General features: G+C 40.5%; 1 protein-coding gene across 2 annotated transcripts; it reads left to right on the top strand.

Moving 5' to 3' along the window:
• The first annotated feature begins 11310 nt into the window (after nucleotides 1–11310).
• PFN2 (profilin 2) lies at nucleotides 11311–17646 on the top strand. Of its 2 annotated transcripts, none has more exons than XM_080657519.1 (3): nucleotides 11311–11823; nucleotides 13828–14020; nucleotides 15965–17646. In XM_080657519.1, the coding sequence occupies exons 1-3, from the start codon at nucleotides 11692–11694 to the stop codon at nucleotides 16060–16062; spliced, it is 423 nt and encodes a 140-aa protein (XP_080513645.1). In that variant the 5' UTR covers nucleotides 11311–11691; the 3' UTR covers nucleotides 16063–17646. The 2 variants fall into 2 exon arrangements, with proteins under 2 accessions (XP_080513645.1, XP_080513646.1); XM_080657520.1 differs by having other exon boundaries at nucleotides 11321–11823; nucleotides 16285–17646.
• Nucleotides 17647–19160: the final 1514 nt, after the last annotated feature.

Genomic DNA, 19160 nt, shown 5'->3' with positions numbered 1-19160 from the left:
GCAACATACGAATAATAGGGGTGCCAGAACAACAGGAAGAGGGACAAAAGTTAGAAGAACTATTTGAAGAAATAATGTCAGAAAACTTCCCTGATGTGGCAAAGAAAAAAGTCACACAAGCACAGAGAGTCCCAAACAGGATGAACCTGAAAAGACCCACACCAAGACACATCATAATTACGATGGCAAATATTCAGAACAAAGAGAGAATCTTAAAAGCTGCAAGAGAGAGACAGAAAGTTACATACAAGAGAGCTCCCATTAGGTTATCAAATGATTTCTCAACAGAAACACATCAGGCCAGAAAAGAATGGAAGGAAATTTACAAAGTGATGCAAACCAAGGGACTGAATCCAAGAATACTCTATCCAGCAAGGTTATCATTCAAAATTGAAGGAGAAATAAGGAGCTTCACAGACAAAAAAATGCTAAGGGAGTTTATCACTACCAAGCCAGCAATGCAAGAAATGCTAAAGGGACTGGTGTAAAAAAGAAGAAATAAAAAAGGTAAGAAGGAACACAGACACAAAAAATAAAAATGGCTACAAATAAGTTCCTTTCAATAATAACTTTAAACATAGATGGACTAAATGCTCCAATCAAAAGATATTGAGTGGCTGAATGGATAAAAAAACACGACCCCTATATAGGCTGTCTATAAGAGACCCACCTCAGAAAAAGGGACTCATACAGACTGAAAGTGAAGGGATGGAAAAACATCTTTCAGGCAAATGGAAATGAAAAAAAAGCTGGGGTAGCAGTACTTATTTCTGACAAAATAGACCTCAAAGTAAAGGCCATAACAAGAGATAAGGAAGGCCACTTCATAATAATAAAGGGATCGATACAACAAGAGGATATAACCCTGATAAACATATCTGCACCCAATTCAGGAGCACCCAAATACATAAAAAAACTTCTGGAAGATATCAAGGGAGAGATCAATAACAATACAATCATAGTAGGGGACTTTAATACACCACTGACATCACTGGAAAATTCCTCTAGACAAAAAAATCAGCAAAGAAACATCAATTCTAAATGACTCACTAGATCAGATGGACCTAATTGACATCTTCAGAGCATTTCACCCAAAAGCCATGGAATACATGTTCTTCTCAAGTGCATATGGGACATTTTCAAAAATATACCACATATAGGGTCACAAACAAAGTCTCCCCAAATTCAAAAAGATTGAAATCATATCAAGCATCTTCTCAGACCACAATGGCATAATATTATAAATGAACTACAATAAAAAAAATTCCAAAAAATTCAAACACTTGGAAGCTGAATAGCATGCTATTAAACAATGATTGGGTTATCAATGAGATCAAAGAAGAAATTAAAAACATCCTAGAGACTAATGACAATATAAACACAGCAATGCAAATTCTATGGGACACAATGAAAGCAATCCTGTGAGGGAAGTTTATAGCTCTACAGGCCTACCTCAAAAAACAAGAAAAAAATGGTAATAAATCATCTAACTCAACAACTCAAAGAATTAGAAAGAGAGCAACAAGAAAAGCCCACAGTGAGCAGAAGGAAGGGAATATTAAAGACCAGAGCAGAAATGAATGACATAGAGACCAAAAAAACAATACAAAAGATCAATGAAACCAAGAGCTGGTTCTTTGAAAGGATAAACAAGATTGATGAACCTCTAGCCAGGCTCACCAAGAAGCAAAGAGAGAGGACCCAAATAAACAAAACCAGAAATGAAAGAGGAGAAATAACAACAGACCCCACAGAAATACAAAGGATTATTAAAAAATACTATGAACAACTCTATTCTAACAAACTAGACAACCTGGAGGAAATGGACACATTCCTAGAAAAATACAACCTTCCAAAACTTTCTCAGGAAGATACTAAAAATCTCAATAGTCTGATAATTATGGAAGAAATTGAAGCAGTTATCAAAAAGCTTCCAGCAAACAAAAGCCCGGGGCCAGATGGCTTCAAAGGGGAGTTTTACCAAACATTCAAGGAAGAACTAAAACCTATCCTCCTCAGACTATTCCAGAAAGTTCAAGAGGAAGGAACACTTCCAAGCTCCTCTATGAAGCCAGCATCACCCTAATACCAAAACCAGATAAAGATAACATAATGAAAGAGAATTACAGACCAATATCCCTCATGAGCATAGATGCCAAAATCCTCAACAAAATTCTAGCAAATCGGATCCAGCAGTACATCAGAAAGATCATACACCATGACCAAGTAGGATTTACCCTGGGAATGCAAGGATGGTACAATATCCGCAAGTCAATAAATGTGATACATCACATAAAAAAATTGAGAGATAAAAATAACATAGTCATATCAATTGATGCAGAAAAAGCATTTGACAAAATCCAACACCCTTTCTTGATAAAAACTCTCAGCAAGGTGGGAATAGAAGGATCATACCTCAACATAATAAAAGCCATATATGACAAACCCATAGCCAGCATCATACTCAATGGGCAAAAATTAAAACCATTTCCCCTAAGAACAGGAACAAGACAGGGATGCCCACTCTCACCACTCCTGTTCAACATAGTGCTGGAAGTACTAGCCATTGCAATCAGACAAGAAGAAGAAATAAAAGGCATCCAAATTGGAAAAGAAGAAGTAAAACTGTCCTTATTCGCAGATGACATGATACTGTACATAGGAAATTCTAAAGACTCGATCAAAAAATTATTAGACTTAATAAATGAATTCAGCAATGTAGCAGGACACAAAATTAATGCCAAGAAATCTATGGCATTTCTATACACCAATAATGAAATTACAGAAAGGGAGACTAAAAAAGCAATCCCACTTACCATCACACCAAAAAAAATTAAGATACCTATGAATAAACTTAACTAAGGAGGTAAAAGACCTATACATGGAAAACTACACAACACTGAAAAAAGAGATAGAGGAAAACATAAACAGATGGAAGAACATACCATGTTCATGGATTGGTAGAATCAACATCATTAAAATGTCCATACTACCCAAAGCAATCTATAAATTCAATGCACTTCCCATTAAAATACCAACAGCATATTTCAAAGACCTAGAACGAACTTTCCAAAAATTCATCTGGAATAAAAAAAGAGCACGAATAGCTATAGCAATCCTGAGAAAGAAGAACAAAGTAGGTGGGATCTCAATACCAGATATCAAGCTCTATTACAAAGCCACTGTTTTCAAAACTGCCTGGTATTGGTACAAGAACAGACATATAGATCAATGGAATAGAATAGAGAACCCAGAAATTGACCCAAATCACTATGCTCAATTAATATTTGACAAAGGAGGCATGAACATACAATGGAGTCAAGACAGTCTTGAATAAATGGTGTTGGGAAAATTAGACAAATACATGTAAAAAAATGAAACTAGACCACCAACTTACACCATACACAAAAATAAACTCAAAATGGATCAAGGACTTCAACATATGACGGAAACCATAAAAATACTAGAGGAATCCATAGGCAGAAAAATTTCTGACATATGCCAAAGCAATTTCTTCACTGATACTGCTCCTAGGGCAATGGAAACTAAAGAGAAAATAAACAAATGGGACTACATCAAAATAAAAAGCTTTTGCACAGCAAAGGAAACCATCAATAAAACAAAAGAAAGCCCACTGCATGGGATAACATATTTGCCAATGATATCAACGATAAGCATTTAATCTCCAACATTTACAGGGAACTCATGCAGCTTAACAAAAAGAAGATAAACAACCCAATCAAAAAATGGGCAACTGATCTAAATAGACACTTTTCGAAAGAAGACAGTAGGAAGGCCAAGAGACACATGAAAACATGCTCAAAGTCACTAATCATCAGAGAGATGCAAATCAAAACAACAATGCGGTACCATCTCACACCTGTCAGAATGGTTATCATCAACAAGTCAACAAATGACAAGTGCTGGTGAGGGTGCGGAGAAAAAGGAACCCTCGTGCACTGCTGGTGGGAATGCAGACTGGTGCAGCCACTGTGGAGAACAGTATGAAGTTTCCTCAAAAAACTAAAAATGGAATTCCCATTTGACCCAGTGATCCCACTTCTAGGAATATATCCCAAGAAACTAGAAACACGAATCAGAAAGGATATATGCACCCCTATGTTCATAGCAGCACAATTCACCATAGCTAAGATTTGGAAACAGCCTAAGTGCCCATCAGCAGATGAGTGGATTAAAAAACTGTGGTACATCTACACAATGGAATACTACGCTGTGGTAAAAAAGGAGTTCTTACCATTTGCAACAACATGGATGGAGATGGAGAGCATTATGCTAAGTGAAATAAGCCAGGCAGAGAAAGATAAATATCACAAAATCTCACTCATTTGTGGAATATAATGAACAGCATAAACGGATGAACAAAAATAGATCCAGAGACAGGGAAACATCATTCAGAACGTCAAACCTCAGGGAAGGTAGTGGACAGTGGGGGTAAGGGGGAGAGATCAACCAAAAGACTTATATGCATGCATATAAGCCTAATCAATGGACACAGACCACAGGGGTGTGGGGGCATGAATGGGAGGTGGGGGGTAATGAGGGAATAAGGACACATATGTAATACCTTAATCAATAAGGAAATTTAAATAAATAAATAAATAAATAAATAAATAAATAAATAAAAGATTTTTGAGAGGCCTAGAAAACAAACAAACCTTGAGAAGCATAGTTGTAGAATACCTTCACTTTCTCTGGAGTTTATTTTGATTATACTATATTAATTAATAATATTGACATTTGGGTAATATTATGCCTTGTTATAGTACATTTTTCTCTGGAAATGCAACTTTAAAATTTGGCTGTATACATGATTTTATTATATCTTGAGGACAATTTTTTTCTAACTAAAAGCCACTTGATGTTTTATAAAGTTGCCAAGCAGGTTCTATAGTATATATCACTGGCATTTCTCAGTTTCATTACATGAGGGCTGCATGTTTTTAAAAAATCATCTCAATCACTAGAGCTCAGAATTTCAACAGTTTTCACAGTTCACCCTTGATCAGCCTGAAGATGAGGAATGAAAAATGATAACAGGTCCCTGATTCCTGTTTCTTCTGTTTTAATGAAGTCACAACTCAGTGACTTTTAAAATAGAATGTTTCACGACTAAATGTTCTATTTGGATGTATCTGAAGAGCTAAACTATGTCTATTGGAACTCCCTATGAGAAAATATTCTAGATATGAAACATCTGGTTTGGGTTATTTCAGTTAAAGACTAATAATTGCATAGGGCAGGGAGGTGCACGGAGATAATGATGTTTTTCTAAGTACAGTATTTCCATGATGTAGTATTCCTGAGGAATTGGTAGAAGTATTCACCCCATTATTAGAAGAGCCATTTGGGACACAGATAGACATAGAGGGAAAACCATGAGAATCAGTGGGAGAAGAGCTTCATCTACAAGTCACGGAGAGAAGCTCTCAGAAGAAATCAACCCTGCTGACACCTTGATCTCAGACTTCCAGCCTCCAGAACCATGAGGAAACACATTTTTGTTGTTTAAGCCCGCGGTCTGTGGTACCTGAGTGACAGAAACAGAAATCTTCCCCGTACTCCGGGTGCCTTAGGAGTCACGGCCCTCCTCTCCTCAGAACTTGAATAGTCATTAATATCTGAGAGAGTTTTGCACAAAGCAGAACACCCACTGAGTTATGAACTTGGCTTAATGCTCAATGGATTGAGCCTTTTGGCATTAATATAAAATTTGATTAAACTCCCTTAATTTAAACTGAAATTGCAAACCCAGTATGTTTTATTATCCTGAATACTTCAACACCTTAAATAGCAGATAAAATACACCAACCTGATAACAAAACTTATTACAATATTTAACTTTATTCTAATTATCAAATGCCATATGTTAAATTTATTTCTTCATTGAAGTTGCATTATAATTCCCTAGGACTATGGATGAACTTATTTTGGCATCTTCTAATGTTTCAGTAATATTAGTTTGATACCTTTAGGTCACAATTTTCACCAGACTCCAAAACTCAGTGAAGTTCTGGGGTTTTAAACATTTCTTCGTTGGGGCAAAAAAAAATCCATTCTTTTTTTCTCCCAAAGTGATTTAAATCCAAGCTGTTAGGTTACTACTTTTTCTAGATTTAAGATTGTCACCAGAACTTGACAATTGCCTCTGGAAGAAAAAAAAAAAAGGATTTTAAGTCTCATTTGGCCAAGATTATATAATACATTCCCCAATAATGGAACGCACTGATCTGGTCTATTAGGGTTATAAGCAACATATGTGTCTTTATTGGCATTTTATTACCATTAGTGGAACCACTGGGATTTCATTCCTTAGAAGTTGAGACTATGTGCTTGGTAACCCCTGCAGGATATTGAGAACATTTATCACCTTGGAATACACCACAAGCCCTCTTTTTATCCAGCTATTGTGAATGAGCCTGGTGCTGATTAATTGTTGGGCCCCTTTCCATCGAAGTGTTCTACACATTTTATTCACTCATTAATTAGAAGTTCATTCCCCTTCATAGACTCCACTTGTTTTAATTAACCTTAATATTATATCGTTATGCTGAACTCATCACATCACTATGTGAGCTTGAATCACATAAAAAGCATCTACTAGTGAACATTGGAAGTGCCTTGTCCTAATGCTCTGACCAATTCCATCTTCACTCCAACCATGAGGTGGGGAGAAGGACAGTCTTGGCCACACAGGCATGGGCTCTTTTGTGATGAGCAGATCACTAGAAAGAGACAGGATGACATCTCTTCTGCCTTGGCTGATTTAAAATCCCTCCAGGAAGCAGTCTGGTGATTCCTCAAAAAAATGAGAATATAGCTACCATACGACACAGCAATTCCCCTCCTGGGTATCTACCCAAAAACCTTGAAATCATATATTTGCAAAGATATATGCACCCCTATGTTTATTGCATCATTATTCACGGTGGCCAAGACATGGAGACAACCAAGGTGTCCTTCAATAGAGGACTGGATACATATACACAATGGAATACTACTCAGCCATTTGCAACAACATGGATGGACCTTGAGAACATTATACTAAGTGAAATCAGTCAGTCCGAAAAAGCCAAGACCATATGATTTCACTCATATGTGGGATATTCAACAAAAACTCGTGAATGCAAACAGCAGTGTGGTGGTTGCCAGAGGGAAGCAGGGCCTGGGGGAAAAGAGAGTATAAGGTGACAAGAGAAGATTTTACTTTGGGTGGTGGGCATAAGGTGCAATATACAGATCTTGTAACATAGAAACCCATACCTGTAACCTATATGTTCATGTTAACCAATGTAATCCCAATAAATGTAACTTTAAAAATATAAAATAGCCCAGCCAGCATGGCTCAGTGGTTGAATGTTGACCTATGAGCCAGGAGGTCATGGTTCAATTCCCTGTCAGAGCATATGCCCGGGGTGCGGGCTCGATCCCCAGTGGGGGACGTGCAGGAGGCAGCTGATCAATGATTCTCTCTCATCATTGATGTTTCTCTCTCTATTTCTCTTTGAAACCAATAAAAATATAATAGTATCTATACTAATAATAGACAAATATGTAAATTGACTGTCCCTCCGCGATGCCCACAGCCAATCAGGAGTGAGTATGCAAATTAACCCGGCATAGATGGCAGGCCTGTGGGCAGCATGCACGCACACCGGCGCCAAGCGCTGGGGTCCTGGAACGCCACTGGAGTGTCCGGTCCTGTCAGCCTGGCCTCGGGGCAGCTGGAGTTCCAAGTCTTTTTGATTTCTGCAGCCCCTGGACCAGAAGCGGAAACCAAGAGTGCGGGGAGCACCAGGAATGCTGGGAATCGTAGTTCTGGTGGTAGATGCGTTGCAGGATCTCCTAGACCAGTGGTCGGCAAACTGCGGCTCGCGAGCCACATGTGGCTCATGAGCCGCAGTTTGCCGCTCTGTTGACTAATGAGTTTGTCGACCACTGACCTAGACACTCCATTCCAATAATTACAGGCTGTTGTTGTTCCTTGTGATTAAGCCCCTATCCCAGTGGTCGGCAAACTCATTAATCAACAGAGCGGCAAACTGCGGCTCATGAGCCGCATGTGGCTTGCGAGCCGCAGTTTGCCGACCACTGCCCTAACCTGTTGTTTGGCTCAGTGGATAGAGCTTCGGCCTGCAGACTCAAGGGTCCCAGGTTCAATCCCAGTCAAGGACATATACCTTGGTTGCGGGCACATCCCCAATAGGGGGTGTGCAGGAGGCAGCTGATGGATGTTTCTCTCTCACTGATGTTTCTAACTCTATCCCTCTCCCTTCCTCTCTGTAAAAAATCAATAAAATATATTTAAAAAAAATAAAAAAAATAAAAGAAGTGAGAAAGATACAAATTGGTAATGCTTGCTTCTCATATTAATACTCCCTTGGACTTAATTTTTATTGCTATTCCTAAAACTTGGTGCTTTATCTCTATTTAAACCTTTTGAAACATGTTGTGATAAGCAATAATTGTTTGAAATAGAAACAGATATTTGTATACAAATAAAAAATAAGGCAACATGTTAAGAAGTAGGTTCTAATGAATATAGGCACAGGATTATTTTATCAGAGACTCTCTTTGAATATATCATCTAAAAATATAAACTGTAAAATCTAGTTAGTCTACTATACAGAATATATTTTTCATAGTTGTTTAACTTTTACAATATGCAGTTCTGGGAAAATAAAACACTGTTGGAAAAGTAAAAGAGTAATTTTAGAATGTGATGTTACATTTTGGTGAAAAATGTAGAAAAATGATAGAAATTCTAAATTCTTATGTTTTTCCCCAATAGATGTTTTATTTTTTAAAATATATTTTATTGATTTTTTACAGAGAGGAAGGGAGAGGGAAAGAGAGTTAGAAACATCAATGAGAGAGAAGCATTGATCAGCTGCCTCCTGCACACCCCCTACTGGGGATATGCCCGCAACCAAGGTACATGCCCTTGACCAGAATCAAACCTGGGACCCTTGAGTCCGCAGGCCGAAGTTCTATCCACTGAGCCAAACCGATTAGGGCGCAATAGATGTGTTTTAGAATCTTTTGAGATTTGAATATCTAGAATACTCAGTTGATCTAATCCTTTTGTTTAAAGACAATAAAAGAACAAGAATGAAATTCAATTATTTCTAACTCTTTGACATAACAAGACAATAGTCTGAGATTAATAAATAAAACTCAATTTCAATATATATATATATTTTTTAAATATATTTTATTGATTTTTTTACAGAGAGGAAGGGAGAGGGACAGAGAGCCAGAAACATTGATGAGAGAAACATTGACCAGCTGCCTCCTGCACACCTCCTACTGGGGATGTGCCCGCAACCAGGGTACATGCCCTTGATTGGAATCGAACCCAAGACCCTTCAGTTCGCAGACGGACGCTCTATCCACTGAGCCAAACCTGTTAGGGCTCAATATATATTTTTTAAAAAATGGTCTCTTCTTCTTATTTTAATCCTCAACTGAGGATATTTTTCTCATTGACTTTTAGAGAGAGTAGAAGGGAGGGAGGAAGGGGAGAGAGCAACTTGCACCTGAGAGAGACACATGCATTGGTTGCCTCCCACGAACCGGCAGGGAGTGAGGGGATGGAGGGATGAACCTGCAATCCAAATATATGCCCTTGACAAGAAGGGAACCCAGGATTCTTCAGTCCCCAGGCCAATGCTGTATCTACGGAGCAACCGGCCAGGGCTCAATATATTTTTTTAAACTATCATTTTATTATCTTCTTTCCTTTCATTATCAGTGTTTACTATTTAAATTTATTGAATTATAACATGCATACCTAAAGCACAAATCATAACTGTACAGCTTGATCAAATCTCACAAAATGACCACATCCATGTCATCAGCACACTGTAACATTAACTTTTAAGGTGATAAATTGCTAAAATTGAAGGATTAAAGCCAACAATAACTACAAAAAGGTAGAGAAGCAAAGAATGAGTAAGTAACTAAATCAGGTAGGAGGCACACTTGCCAAGATGAAACAGTTTTGGGCACACATTTTATACCAAATCATCTGAACATCCACAGTGTGTCAATCTGACAGGTTCCTGATTTGAGGGTGGGGTGGGTCTACTGTGTGTCTCCGCCCCTCAGCATTTCAAAGCAAACAGCAGAAAAAATATGAAACTTCAGAATCATTAGATTGCTTAGCAACGTTTTTTCTTCTTTCCTGAGCTACCTCAGTGTAATCCGGTCACACACCGGATTTTACACCATAACTTCAAAATTGAAAATCAGCTTTTCAACGTTTTAAATGCTCTTTTTCTTTCTCTTGATAAGGCAGATCATTGTTGTTCACTTAAAATTGAAACTGTAGGACATCGCTTCAATTCCTTGTCTAGTCATAGCCCTCAGAAGTGACTAAAGACGATGAGAGATTCACAGGGACTCTACCCACCATTTACTTTGTAAATTTAAAAAGAAGAAGAAAAAAAGAAAAAGTCATTTTCAGGGTTGGGTCCCAAATTTGTTTTACCCTTCGAGAGCAAATATATATATATATATATATATTACTGTGTTCATTCAGTGAACCCTTCCTTAGTTTTTTTATTCTTTATTTTCAGCGATTTCTTCGACCCACCAATAACTTTCCCAGTTAACAAAAAAATAGTTTACATAGGTCGCGATTTGTTTGGAATTTACAAGCAGTGTAGCCACACGTGATAAGCATTATAAGGGGGAGGTGGGGAGGTCCTTCCAGTCAAAGAATCCACAGAATGCGAGGAACAATGAAAGATCCACAAAACTCAGGAACGTTCCCACAAGCCACCAACGCCTGCTCTGATTGCAGGTTGCGGGAGCGCCCGCTGGACTGCCTGCAGGCAGAGGGGCCGAGAGGTCTCGGGCGGGGAGTCCCCGGGGATGCGAAGGTGACCGTGCGCGACTGTCACCACCCCCCCCCCCCACCACCACCACCACCACCACCACCGCCACCGCCACACACAAGATAACCGCTCCGCATCCCGTCACCAGGACAACTCTGCAATCCTACACCGAGGCTCAAGATTCCGCTTCCCGCACACCGGGCGCAGAAGAGGCGCATCACAGCACGGCCGCGGGGACTCCGTGGCGTCCCGGGCGCGCCGTCTCTTAGGTGCCTAACGCGACTGGGAAGACGCCCTCTCCGCGGGCCCGGGCCCGAGGCTGAGCCACCCCCAGCAACGCGCCGCGCCGGTCCCTCGCCATCGGCACGTGGCGGCCGTGATTGTCCCCGAGCGGTATCCCTCCGCGCCCCCGCCTCAGTCTCCCTCTCCCTTCCCGGGACCCTCCGAGTCGGGGCGCGGCGGAAGGATCGTACGCACGCGCGCACGTCCCTCCGTGGCCGCGGGGAAGGGGCGCGCGTCGGTGAAGACCAGCTGCCGCCTCCGGCACAGCCGCTTCTCAGCCTCCCGGCACCGGTTAGTCAGCCCCGCGGTGCGGGCGGGCACCGGGCAGCGCGCTTCTCGTCCAGTCCCTCGCCGCCGTCCCCGCGACCTCCCACCGCAGTTCCCGGGGAGGGGGGCGGTCGGTGCCTGCGCAGAGCCGCCTCCTCCCCGCCCCCGCCCCGCCTCCCCCCTCCCCCCCGCGCCCGCCGCCGCCGCCGCCGCCGCCGCCGCCGCTGCCGCTGCTGCGCCTGCTGCTCCTCGCCGTCCCCGCTGCAGTGCGAAGGGCTCGAAGATGGCCGGTTGGCAGAGCTACGTGGATAACCTGATGTGCGATGGCTGCTGCCAGGAGGCCGCCATTGTCGGCTACTGCGACGCCAAATACGTGTGGGCAGCCACGGCCGGGGGCGTCTTCCAGAGCATTACGGTGAGGACCAGCGGCAGCGCGGGTCCGCCCCGGACCTGAGCGGGGCGGTCGGCCGTGGGGGCGCGCAGGGCCGCGCCGGCAGGTGTGGAGGCGGCCGGCGCTGAGGAGGCGGCTGCCAGGCTGGCGAGAGGCCGAGGTCGGGGACTAACGGGTTCTCTGTCTGGCGGGGGCGGCGGCCCGGCTCCCCGCTTCCCAGCGCTGGTCCGGTGAAGCTGGGGGAGGGGCACGCACCAGCTGGGCCGGGGAGGGGCGCCTTTCCCCCTTGTGCGTCCCCCGGGTAATCTGGAAGCCGGGAGGTTTGTTCTCTGTGTCCTGGGATGGAAGCCGGGCCCGGCGGGGGTCCTCCGGCGGCCGGGCGGCCCATTTGCTCAGCGGACGGCGCGCCTCCTGCGCCGCGGGATGTGGGAGGCGACGGCTGCTTGGCCCCCGGGATCCTCGCGGCGACTTTGCGTAGGTTTGCTGGTGTCCAGGCCTCTGGGGTTGGGAGAAATGTACACCGACGACGTAGGTGGATTCGTGAATCCCGACTTAAGCCGTAGCTCTATAGGATTTTTTTTTTAATTCTCCAAGATGGCGAACTGCCATTGATTTCTCTCCTCCTATGGAGAGTCATCGATTTACTGTTATTCCCAATTATGCAACACAGCCCTAAAAAGGGGGATGCTTTTACGGGGTTTTCAGCAATCTGCCAACACCAAGGGGACACGTCAGTTCTCCAAGTCTCTTTCGTAATGGTAGTGAGGAACTAATGCAGATTTATGCTTCACAGTGCCTGATTTTGTGACTTGATGGTTTTGACTTGGTTGATACATGTGTAGGGAATAATTGTCACTAAGCCTCCAGTGCTGCTTTATTGTTTCGCCTCTTTCTGCACAAGGCTCTTTCTAAAATTGTGACGATCATATCAGTGAGACCATATCCTTAGTTTCTTGGCCTCACTTTCCCTTCCCATCAAACGCTAAAATTCCTGTCCCCCGTTAAAGGTGCTAGTAATTATTCTCGTACTAGTTAGTTAACATGGTTTCAAACTTAACTGTGTAGAACTCAGTCCTTGATGTTAGTACTTTAAGTTCTTCCATTGCAGTGGACTACAATTCTTATAGAGAATTGGCATCTGGTTATCAACTTCTTCTGCAGTCTTTTTTATTTTTTGTGTGAGTTCCCGCTGTCTGGCTGGGAAGATTGCAGGAGTGTGCTTGGAAATGGCTGGGGCCTGCTATGACTCTGCAGTTCTTATGGGGGCGACGCCTTCCTTATTCATGGAATGTTAGCATGCAGTTTTCTCCTTTCCTCCTTTCTGGTTCTAGTGGCTACCTCAGTTTCTTTCCAAATCCCTCTCCGTTTTCTGTAGGGTTTTTTTGTTTTGTTTTGTTTTTACCATTGCTTACTGCTGTGCTACCGACAGGATCTTTTTTGCACTTGCCGGAATAAAAACTGATTACTGAGGTGGGAGGGGAAGGGAAGTTAGAAAGAGTAGTAGCTAGAAAAATAGGAGGGAAATATGAATTTGGGAATGCACTGAGCTCTAGGGTTTGAAGTTCGTACTTGTGGGGAGATATCAAGCTATTTGAAGCAGAGTAGAAGTGAACAGATGTGCTATAAGCATGGACTTTAGGTTTTATTTCAGGAAACTTTCTAGCAACCTTTGATGCAACCAAAATTTGATGCAACATGACTGACTGTAATGTGACTGAGTATGATAGACAAGCTGTTGCTGAAAGTTTATAGGGTGAATCGAGATTCTTTTCATAGACTGGTCTTTAGTTAGCAGACTACACTGTGAACTGCGAAAATCTAATATAAAATATGTAATCATGTGGGATTAACTATTCTTTAGAAAAGACTAAAACTTGATTTTATATTAGTGAAATGTGGATGTCTTGTACTGGTAGTAAAAACTTGGCACACAGTCTTTCCTGTTATATTGAGGCCTGAAAAGAATTAACTAATTTCATGTGTGTTTTTTCTTTTTCTTTTTCTTTTTTTTTGGGGGGTGGGGGACAGCCAGTAGAAATAGATATGATTGTAGGAAAAGATCGGGAAGGTTTCTTTACCAACGGTTTGACTCTTGGTGCAAAGAAGTGCTCAGTGATCAGAGACAGTCTGTATGTGGATGGTGACTGCACAATGGACATCCGGACAAAGAGTCAAGGTGGGGAGCCAACATACAACGTTGCAGTGGGCAGAGCTGGCAGAGGTAAGCAAGGCACTCTTTTGTTAAAAGTTGCATGCCACATTAGTTTATTAAGCAGTTTCTTTAACATTTTGAATAAAAGTGTTAGTCCATAATGGCTATTAAGGTGGTTTTTGTGAACTGCCCAGCACTGAAGGGAGGCACTGCTTTAAATTTACTTCCTCTACAGCAGCTGCACATACAGTCTAGCCTTTGAGATCCTGACTTTATTCTAAAATAGAATATTCATACCAACTCTCTAGTTTCAGCTTTAGTAAACTGAAAATCCAAATTTGTCTCAAACTGCTTGACATGTTCAATGATAATCTGTAACCAGATAGTTAAACTGATTATTTGGTTACTTTAGTCCCTTTGAGTCTTTGACCTTTGGATCACTTCCTTTTCTTTCTTGCTCACATTTCAATCATTCATTGCTCAGCATAAAAATGAAAAATTAACATTGATTCACTTTTCTATTAAAAACATGGCAGGGAAGAAAGAAATAATTAGAATAAAGGTTTTGGAGTAAGTTGTCCCTTTACTAAAATATTTTCAAAGACTTAATGTGATTGTGATTTAAATAGGAAAAGTAGAAAATTACGTTTTGTTTATATATTTAACCCAGAAATTCTGGTGTTTCCTGACTGTTGTCAACACTGGAGAAAATAAGTCTGACTACTTTTTCAAAACTTTCAAAATTGGGGTTTATTATTTACAAGTATATTTAAATGTATTAACCTGTGTAAATATTTTGTAAATAAAGAGGGCTTGTGTAGTCTCAAACAGCAGACTTGGCACTTCTAAGTAAGACCAGATCTACCATGTGAAGGAACTTGAAACTCCTTTGAGCTGTAATTTACTGAAATGGTCCTATTCCCTGTGATCATCCTAAAGGTTACTCTTATTCTGATGTGAGTTGATGTTTATGACTATTGCTCTACAGAAAAATTAGGTGGTCCTAGCCAGTTTGGCTCAGTGGATAGAGCGTCGGCCTGCGGACTGAAGGTTCCCAGGTTTGATTCTGGTGAAGGGCACATGCCCAGGTTGCAGGTTCAGTCCCTAGTAGAGGATGTGCAGGAGGCAGCCAATCAGTGATTCTCTCTCATCATTGATGTTTCTGTCTCTCCTCCTTCCTCTCTGAAATAAATCAATAAAAATATATAAAAAGAAAGAAAATTAGGTGACTGAGATAATAAACTTTTTTTTTTCAGTATTAGCTGAGCTCAGAAAAAGCATCAATCATGTGACATAAAATGGGAATGAGATTTTCATACCATATAGTACTGCTGACATCTAGTGGCTGTGATTGTAAAATCAGACATATATTTTGGGAATTAAGATCTTTGAACCACATCATAGAAGAATCTGTTTTTGGAAATAATAATCTATTTCAAGATTTTAGACTCAAAGCTAGAACAGTGAGGATATCAGTAAGCATACACCTTAAATACCTTTAATTTCACCTTTTCTGAATAGCACTGGAAATAACTATTTAAAATTTGGTCTGGTTTTCCTCTGGAGGTAATAGACACATTTAACCTCACTGGTAAGACTTAATAGTTTGTACTTAAATCAAGCTTGTTAAATTGGGAAAATTTTGTAAAATAATCACCTAAATTTTTTTCTAAGTTTTTTTTGGAGTGCCAGTCTAATATGTATTTGTCATACTAACCAGCAGTTTTTTGCCCTAGAAAAAATGATCACACTCCTTTTTCCCTAGCTAGTGTGAAGATATTTTTATAGAGCACTGCAGCTGCATTGATTGGACTTCCAAGAAGCAGTTAATAGTTTTTAGCATATAACTAGTTTGAAAGTTCTCTTTTTGGAGATCTAGTTGACTTCAGTGCTTGACAGTTCATGGAAAACTAACTTAATGTTAACTTATTAATTAGGGTTCTATCTGCTAAAACTTATGTGACTTTCTTGATTAACACTTCTTTTGAAACACTTTTCTTCTTTCTCTTTCAGTCTTGGTCTTTGTAATGGGAAAAGAAGGGGTCCATGGAGGCGGATTGAATAAGAAGGCATACTCAATGGCAAAATACTTGAGAGACTCTGGGTTCTAGCTGCTAGGCAGACTGTTAAGTATTAGGGGAAAATTGCTCTTAAACTTTCCTAGCTGTAAGCTCGAGTCTTAATTCTGGAAATTTTATTAGCAATGCAGGGTGATGGGGTATGAACCTTTGTCTCCTTTGTATCCCTCTGTTAGTGGGGAAAGGTATCTATCTTTCTGCCCTCCCCCCTTAAATAATTCTGTTCACTTTGTTTTGTTTCCTTGTGTACTCCAGCATTGGTTATAGTCATGGGAAAGGAAGGTGTCCACGGAGGCACACTTAACAAGAAAGCATATGAACTCGCTTTATACCTGAGGCGGTCTGATGTGTAAGCAGCCTCTCCCCATCTACCTAGCAACTGTCTTCATCACCACCCCAATTATGGTTACAGTGCTGCCAGACTATATGGTAGCTAATTTTTCTTTACCTATTTTCTAATGTCATGGTTCCTGTTTGCCCAATGGATTATTTGTATGTTAACCACTGTATGTAATCAACCCTTATCTGGCAACATAATTGCAGCACAACAATGATTTGCATGATACCTTGAAATTTGGGGGGAGGGGGCATGCCAAGTTGGGCATCACTTTGTTTTAGCAGTTAATGGGATATTGATTACTAAAATAAGTTAATATAAGCAAGGTGCCGGTGTACAATCTCTATTTTGATCAATGTCTTTTCAGCACTTTGAGCATTTACTTAGCTCATTTAGTCTTCCTTTTGTAGCGCATGGTTGGGAGGGAAAAGTGTGCATGCATCTTTCCTTCACTCGTCTTTTCTCACCCTCTCCCTTCGCACATAAGTTGTTTGGTTTGCTTCCACCTTATTTTATGCAGTGCCTGGTTTATTTAACCAATTAGTAATCCCGTTTGTTGATGAACTATTGAGAGCTGCAGTAGTTTGCTTTCAGTATTGTTGTTGCACCGGAGTAGACAAACCTTTTTTCATAGTGTCTACAGGACATACTAAGAGTGCAACTGCAAAACAAGAGCAAAAGGCACTTCCTCCCATGACCTCACAATAAACATACTGATTGAATCCCCAGGGATATTCCATCATTGCAGTAGCTCAGATTTTTGTTCCTATCTTTCTCTTTGCACACCAGCTCTACTCTTTAGTAAAATTGTAAAAGGCTGCCATTATGGACATTAGGTGTCCCAGCATAACCATCTGGAGTGTGTCCAGTTTGTTCTTCATAGGACCAATTTTTATTTGCAGCTTAAGTTTTTATATGAAGTTGCATTATTGTGGACTTGGCTGTCTTGTGATGAATTTTTTTCAAATGTATTCTGTGCCATACTATTGTTAAAATGAACTGTTGCTATTGTGAGATGGATTTTAACTGACCTATAAAAGGTTTCTTTTGAATGGCACTACTTTAGGGACATTCTAGTATTTGCTTCTATTGTTTGGGCCTTGTGGATAATGTACAGATTTAAAAACAAATCTTGTTGCTGATTTGTCCATTTCTTTCCCTGCACTTTGTTACATCTGGGATACAGTCTAACTCATCTGATTTAATATGCATTTTAAAAAATGCCATAACTATTAAACACCTTGTTTACAGACAGATGAAATAAATTTATTCCAACCAAATACTCTAGACTCATGTTGTTTATATAAATTGTTGGCTTACTGTTACAGTAGATTTTTGACACAATGGTAATATACAGGATAGGTCAAAAGATGCTGTAAGCATATAATCTTTTTTAAAGATTCAGTTGATGGCCTATTCCACTTCCTGTAGTACTTATTATAAATAAAATAAGTGCCAGGAATTTAATGGTCTTTGACCTATTAAAATGGTTTTAGTTATCTCAGGCTCATCTTCAGGCTTATGAGAAAAAAAATTAATGTATCACTAGAAATTAATACTTTTCTTTTATTGATGGTCTCTAGATGGGAAATCTAGTGAGCAGTAAGGGCCCCAGTACCAACAAGGGTTTCTGCATTGTGGATTCTTCTGTGTTGAGCTGTCGTATGACTTCTTTAGGTTTGGAGGCTGTGTCAGCAGACTGCAGTGAGCCCAATGGATCTCTCACATAAGAGAAGACATTCCTTAGGCAGCATATAAAATGATTGGGATGTTCTTGACATATCTGGCTTTGGATTGACATATTCACTATAGTTATAGAAGTCATGTTTAATCCCAGAGGTCAGAAGGTCCCTGAGATATATTGAAGCTTAGTAAATATGTTAGTTTAATGCTATTTAGATAAATCATCACTATGAACTATCAAGCAGAAGCTCAGATCAGGGATGTTCAAAAGTTGGTGAGTCTAAGTGGAACAGGGAGCTGGTTATAATGCAGATTTTGGGCTCTAGAGTTCTACTCTGGAGATGGACATTATGCATAAACCCAAGAAGATCCTTTAGAAACAATTGCCAGGTCAGTCTGAATCACCTCAAGCGGCCTGTGTGCTACCTTTTGAGAAACAGTGGCTTAGGGAAGAAGAATTAATCTCTTTGCCTTACTTGAATATACTGTGCATAACGTAAGTTTTTTCTTTGAAGTGTTGTCAAGCAAGAGTTCTGAATTTGTACACTCAGGGATTACAAGTTTAGAAGATAGGGATTTGGGTCTACTTTGGTAGTTGGGTGGGCATACCTTAGAAATTGTAAAACAAAAACAAAAACCTCAACTTCCTGACCCATTAAGGTCTCTGTTAGGAACAAAAGGTGGGTCAAATGAAAATTTTGTGATTGGGTTGCAATGATTTGATATTTTATGGTAATACACATTCACACTTGAGTTGTAAAGAACTGGGGTAATTAGAAAGCAGCAATTGTAAAACCCTTAATGAATGAACCTGTAAGTTAGGTGAGGGGATGTGTGTTGGGGGGGTGTGTAGGTGAGGAGAAGACAGTAGTGGGCATCTGTATCATTAAAGTAAATAATGAAACTAAACATTGGCCCCCTACGCACAATTTCATTAGAAAAATACTTCTGAAAACGTGCATGTATCTTTGCTTTGCACTTCGTTCTAGGAATTTAACCTAAGGAAATGGAGCTATACAAATTCATATGCCAGAATATCCATCACATAGCATTACTTACTAGTATAGTGCTAAACTTGGAAAGCTACAAAATTTAACTTTCAGTGTTATGG

Source organism: Plecotus auritus (genome assembly GCF_963455305.1).
Source record: "Plecotus auritus genome assembly, chromosome: 2".
Classification (NCBI taxonomy): domain Eukaryota; kingdom Metazoa; phylum Chordata; class Mammalia; order Chiroptera; family Vespertilionidae; genus Plecotus; species Plecotus auritus.
This window is presented reverse-complemented; position numbering and strand designations above follow the sequence as displayed.